The following is a 5,638-nucleotide window of genomic DNA, read 5'->3' as shown; positions in this document are numbered from 1 at the left end:
AAGACTATAAGAAGGACTGAAATCCACAACATTGCATCATTACATAATAACTCAAATACATTTAGAATAAAATCCATCAAAAGGACCAAATAAAGACGGCATTATAAGGCTAATAGTAACAACTTTAATTTGAACTTGAACAAACTATGAGGCCAACTGGAGCATATAAACTCTTTGTTATGGTGTTAGAGAACTTCAAGTTTAATACTATCCAAATAATTTTTTCACTTAATATGTTCCTCGGTGTCCTTGTGTAATTGAAAATAATGACAAATAATTTCATGCTTGTGGGTACACAAATGATATGCATATATATATACACACACAAATTATTAAACATGTAATCAACAATTAACTATGTAGTTATAAATATAATCTCTATTTTGTTAAAGATTATTGTTAATTTATCATTCACTAGTTAATAAGACCTTGAAACTTCAATACAATTTTATAAATATAAACCAAAGATATATCGCAATACTTTGAGGGAAAAGTAATTCAGTTAATCACGATAACTATTGTATATTTCATGATTGTTCACATATGTTATTTTGCTATGGTAAATCTCAATGACTTAACTTTGTGTTTGTTAAGCATAAGATTAACAAAATAGAGGGTTCCTTAAATTTGGCATTAGGGTCATGAGAAGGATTTAATTATTGGATTTTTCTTAAGATTTATTATTGTAAGTGTATAAAATCTATATGGTTTCCCTATATGGATAATTATAAACTTTGAAGACACAACTTCATTAAAATAATGCCTATCATAGCTTAATCAATGCCCACACTAGCATATTTCAGCTACATCAAGATTCACTAACTTATGTTATAATTATCCTTATTGTCATTCATCAATATTTTTAATTAGCAAAGTTCAAATTTTAAATAATTTTTAGATAGATCCATGTTCTAGACATGACAATAAAGAAGATCAACCAAAAAATTAAGGCAAATCAAAGCATATACAATTTGTTTTATCTTAGATATTACTTGGGGAAAGAGGAAGACTACAAGTTCTAGAAGTCTCATTACAATAAATTTAATCTAATTGTCAACTAGTGGTGTTTTCCTAAAAGTGGATTTGTATAAGGGAGTTGCTACAACAATAATTTCTAAAGAGAGTATAGGTATTAAATTTGTGTTAATTTGATTTTAAAAAAATGCTCATAACTGATGTATTAATTATATCATTATTCTACTAATTGACAATGTTAGCATAGACTTGTATGCATGAGGAGATGACAACCACCACACCTAGAAGAGCCTATCTCTATTTTGAATGATCTAACAATGGAATTCAAGTGTGTTCCCTCCTTTTTGGCAGTGCAAAGTAAAGAGCTTCACTTTCCGATCATGGCAAGAAACCCTCTCTCTCTCTCTCTCTCTCTCTCTCTCTCTCTCTCTCTCTCTCTCTCTCTCTGAAAAAATATGGATGATAATTAGAAGAGAAGAATGCCAAGGAATGAAGATTTCTCCCCTCCATTCTCTATGGCATCTCTTATATTGATTCTTTCTCATCATTCACACCAAGTGAAATGTGACATGTGGAAAATATAAGGAGTTGGGTTTCTCCTTCCTCAAATAATGTGAAATAAATTTTTGACTCATTTTATAGGCATTATCACCTTATCTCGGGTAGAATGTAAATTAACTTCCATGTCTTTGAGTGTTAACTTGTCAAAATCAAAAATATATATATATATATTTACTATGTGCGATGATGGGATCTAACTTTCCTTGACACAAACTTCAATAAATTCTTCATGTTTTCTTAATCACCACATCTAGGGTGACTAATACTTAAACATGAAGTTATATGGTTAGTGTCCACCCACACATGAGATATTTATTTATTATTATTAATTTTAAATTATTTTTATCCATTGTCAAATCAAAGTTATATTGCATACATCAAAATAAAAAAACATACAATAAAATAATATTTTCAAGGAGGTTCTCAAAAAGGGATGAAATTTGGCGATTGATCTTTTCTATCAAAGAAGTTTTAATTATAGTTATTTATTAAAACTTGTTTTTTTTGTATTGAATAATGCATTAATAAATAAATAATAAATAAAATGATGAAGGTCAATCAAAAAATATGAATGAGACATAGAATAGAAACCTAAACTAAACAATAAGACACTCAAAAACTAAATAAACTATTCAAAAGACTATAAGAAGGACTGAAATCCACAACAACATTGCATTATTACATAATAACTCAAATACATTTAGAATAAATTCTATGAGAAGTGCCAAATAAAGAAGACCTTATAAGGCTAATAGTAACAAATTTAATTTCAACTTGAACAAACTATGAAGCCAATTGGAGCACATAAATTCTTTGTTGTGGTGCTGGAGAACTTTAAGTTTAATACTATCCAAATAATTTATGCACTTAATATGTTCCTCACTGTCCTTGTGTAATTGAGAATAATGAGAAATAATTTGATGTAAGAGTTCGAATTTCTAACTCTTGCTGGACTAAATGGTTTGAAAACAATAATAAACACCCATTTTTCCATCTATTGAGTAAAACAACAAGTTTAACAAATCAAATATAAAATTATTATGAAGACCCACACCCAAGACAGTCTTTTCCATCGCAAAGAGTGATAAAAAATATAAGAACACATACTAAAAAGAACATTCCATTTTTTTTTCTCATAGAACGGTCATAGAATAAGAGTTTTAAGTTCTCATTTTTCTACAAAATAAAAAAGAGACATTCAATAAAATGAACCATAAATATCAATTTATCCACAATCAGTAATATATGATGCAAGACTGTCCATACTAAAATATGAGCATCAGCATTTGCTTTAGATTTCCATATTTTCCCACTCAATCTCCACCACTTCTTTTCATGAAACTTGCATCTCCATTTCCATTCAATAGAGAATTAAGTGACAAATGAAGAAGGAGATTTAAAAAGATATTTTTTAAAGAAAAGTAAGAGAAGTGATATTTTGACAATTATAGATACTCTTTAATAAACTTGCATCGTAGAAATACCATTTTTTATGACAAGTTTCATTAGCACCAATGATTTAAAAAAAAAATCTCAAACATTACCAAATTAAGGAACCCTTTTTCAAAGTAATAATCATCCTAATCAATCTCAAACGTTACCAAATTGAGGAACCGCTTTTTTGAAGCAATAATAATCATTTATCCTAATCAACTGTCGGTTTCAAATTCGCTGTGTGTGTGGCGACAGAATATAATCCCACGAGTAAAACGTATGGAGACCAGTGGAGAGTATGATGTGAGAAGTTGGAAAGAAGCTATTTCTTGCTCACTGTTCAGCGTAGTAAAATCATCATGTGAATTGGGTTTGATTCGAGAACCTTTTGATCAAATAACTTTTAGGTTTTACTATTGATCGATTGTTTTGGCATTTGTTATAAATCGAAGGAGAGATCTCCTTTATGTATCACCATTAGTTATCTATTGCTTATGTGATATTTCATGATCTTGTCTATGAAAGAAATTTTTCAGGAGAATTATTATGATTCATGATCTTATCTATGAAAGAAATTTCTCATGAGAGTTATTTCCAGGATCTAAATTTGAAGGTTGATCTTGAGAGTTAGTGCCAAGATCTAAATTCTTGTCTATCAGACAAATTTTCGATGAGAGCTATTGCCAAGATCCTATAGTTTCCTAGATTCTTTCCTATATAAAACAATCCTTACCAGCCTTGGAGAGACCTTTGTCTTTGCTATCCTTATTTCATACATTTACAGGCTTTTGAGCTTCATAGATTGCCTGTGATGGATCCTTCCCTCTCGAAAGAGCAGGTGCGCAGTGATAACAGTGAGCTAAGGCAAGTGCAACAAGAAGCTGAGAAGAACATGCTTTCTGTTGACGAAATAATAGAAACATATGTTGGGGGTTTTGGACGAGCTGAGTTGTTCCAAGTAGTAGTTGTTGCCTTGGCTGGGGCATTCGATGCTCAGCAAATCTTTGTCACCATTTTTACTGATGCCCAACCTTCATGGCGCTGCACTGATGGCAGTCAAATAGCAGAAACAGAGATATGCAATGCACAGTCATCGATATGTGAGATGGATCCAACATTGTGGGAATGGGAGAGAGGGAAAGAGGTATCTGTCATCTCAGAGTGGAACCTTATGTGCGCCAACACCATCCAAGCAGGCTTTCCTTCTCTGTTTTTCTTTACTGGAGCGTTACTGGGTGAGTTATTAAATTATTTATTAAGGATTGGAAATCTTTTCCTAAACATCAAACAAGATAGGTGTCAATAAAATAAGATCTGTAACTGTAAAAGATTATTGAAAATCTTAAGAAGTGGATTTTTTTTTTTTTGCAGGTTCTATAATAATGGGACCGTTGGCAGATTCATGGCTGGGTCGTAAACGAACTCTTGTGCTTTCCACTGTGATGCTTTCACTGACGGGCTGTTTAACATCTGTTTCGCCGAACATTTGGTTCTACTCTCTCCTTCGAGCTCTCACAGGCTTCGGCAGATCCTCAATTGGAACTTATTGTCTGGTTCTCTCTACTGAGCTTGTGGGTCGCAAATGGAGAAGTCTCATTGGTTTTATTGGTTATTTCTCCTTCACCTTGGGATTCCTTTCACTTCCAGCCCTTGCTTACCTCACCAGAAATTCTTTTTCCTGGAGAAGCACATACATCTACATCTCCGTACCTCCTCTGGCATATTCTTTGCTGCTCCTTTTAGTTTGGGAGTCCCCCAGATGGCTACTCCTCAGTCGAAATTCCGCAGAGGCTCTAAAATGTTTGAGAAAAATGGCAGAAAGTAACGGAAGAGTAATACCAGAAAATATAGAGATAGAAGACTGCATTGCAGAGAGTCGAACAGAGTCTTCTTTATCATTGTTGTGGACAACGAAGTGGGCTCGCTCAAGGCTCATGTCAACAATGGCAGTGGGCTATGGCATAGGACTCATCTATTACGGAATGCCCTTTGGAGTAGTAAGTCTGGACTTCGATTTGTATCTGAGTGTCACATTTAACGCTCTCTCAGAGGTTCCAGCGGCCATTTTAGCCACTATTACTGTTGCTAAGTCTGGTCGCAGAAGGGCAATGATCCTGTTAACACTAATGAGTGGTATGTTCTGCTTTCTGTGTGTGTTGTGCTCAATGAGAATAGGAGATGCACCCAATTCAACTGCAAATAGAAAGAATTGGGCACAGATTGCTGCCGAAGTAGGAGCATTTTTTAGTGCAGTTATAGGGTTCGACGTGCTGCTGATTTATTGCTTGGAATTGTTTCCATCGAGTGTTCGAAACTCGGCCATGTGAATGCTCAGACAAGCCATCTATGCAGGGGCAATTGTGAGTCCAGTAATTGTTGTGATAGGCCATAGCAACACAGCTATTTTCTTCGGTCTATTTGGAATTGCAATAATTATAAGCGGTCTGTTTGTGTTGGGCCTTCCTGAGACCAAGGATCGGCCTCTGTACGACACTATGGGAAATCAAGAATGTGAGGAGACCCTCCTTTGCTAGAACAAATGTGGCACCGCCTTTGCTTCCATAGACTACGCTGTCATTTTACTGGTTATTTCTATTTGACTAGATTGTAAGTTGGCTGCTTCTGTGGAGTGTAGAAAGTTTCTGTGGAAGAGGATTTTCAGGTAGTT

General features: G+C 33.9%; 1 protein-coding gene across 1 annotated transcript; it reads left to right on the top strand.

Annotated features, from left to right (window-relative positions):
* The first annotated feature begins 3,781 nt into the window (after positions 1-3,781).
* Positions 3,782-5,297, top strand: LOC131029390 (organic cation/carnitine transporter 2-like). Its single transcript, XM_057959855.2, has 2 exons — positions 3,782-4,205; positions 4,342-5,297. The coding sequence occupies exons 1-2, from the start codon at positions 3,782-3,784 to the stop codon at positions 5,295-5,297; spliced, it is 1,380 nt and encodes a 459-aa protein (XP_057815838.2).
* The last annotated feature ends 341 nt before the right edge of the window (positions 5,298-5,638 follow it).

Source organism: Cryptomeria japonica, chromosome 11, assembly GCF_030272615.1.
Source record: "Cryptomeria japonica chromosome 11, Sugi_1.0, whole genome shotgun sequence".
NCBI classification, from domain to species: Eukaryota; Viridiplantae; Streptophyta; class Pinopsida; order Cupressales; family Cupressaceae; genus Cryptomeria; species Cryptomeria japonica.
Note: the sequence above shows the minus strand (reverse complement) of the source record. Positions and strands in the feature narration are given on the sequence as shown.

What these genes read in the sequence shown, in the direction of transcription:
- LOC131029390 (XM_057959855.2), top strand. Translation starts at nt 3,782, where the DNA reads ATGGATCCTTCCCTCTCGAAAGAGCAGGTGCGCAGTGATAACAGTGAG. An exon ending in CTTTACTGGAGCGTTACTGG is followed by an intron (nt 4,206 to 4,341) that starts GTGAGTTATTAA and finishes TTTTTTTTGCAG; the next exon opens with GTTCTATAATAATGGGACCG.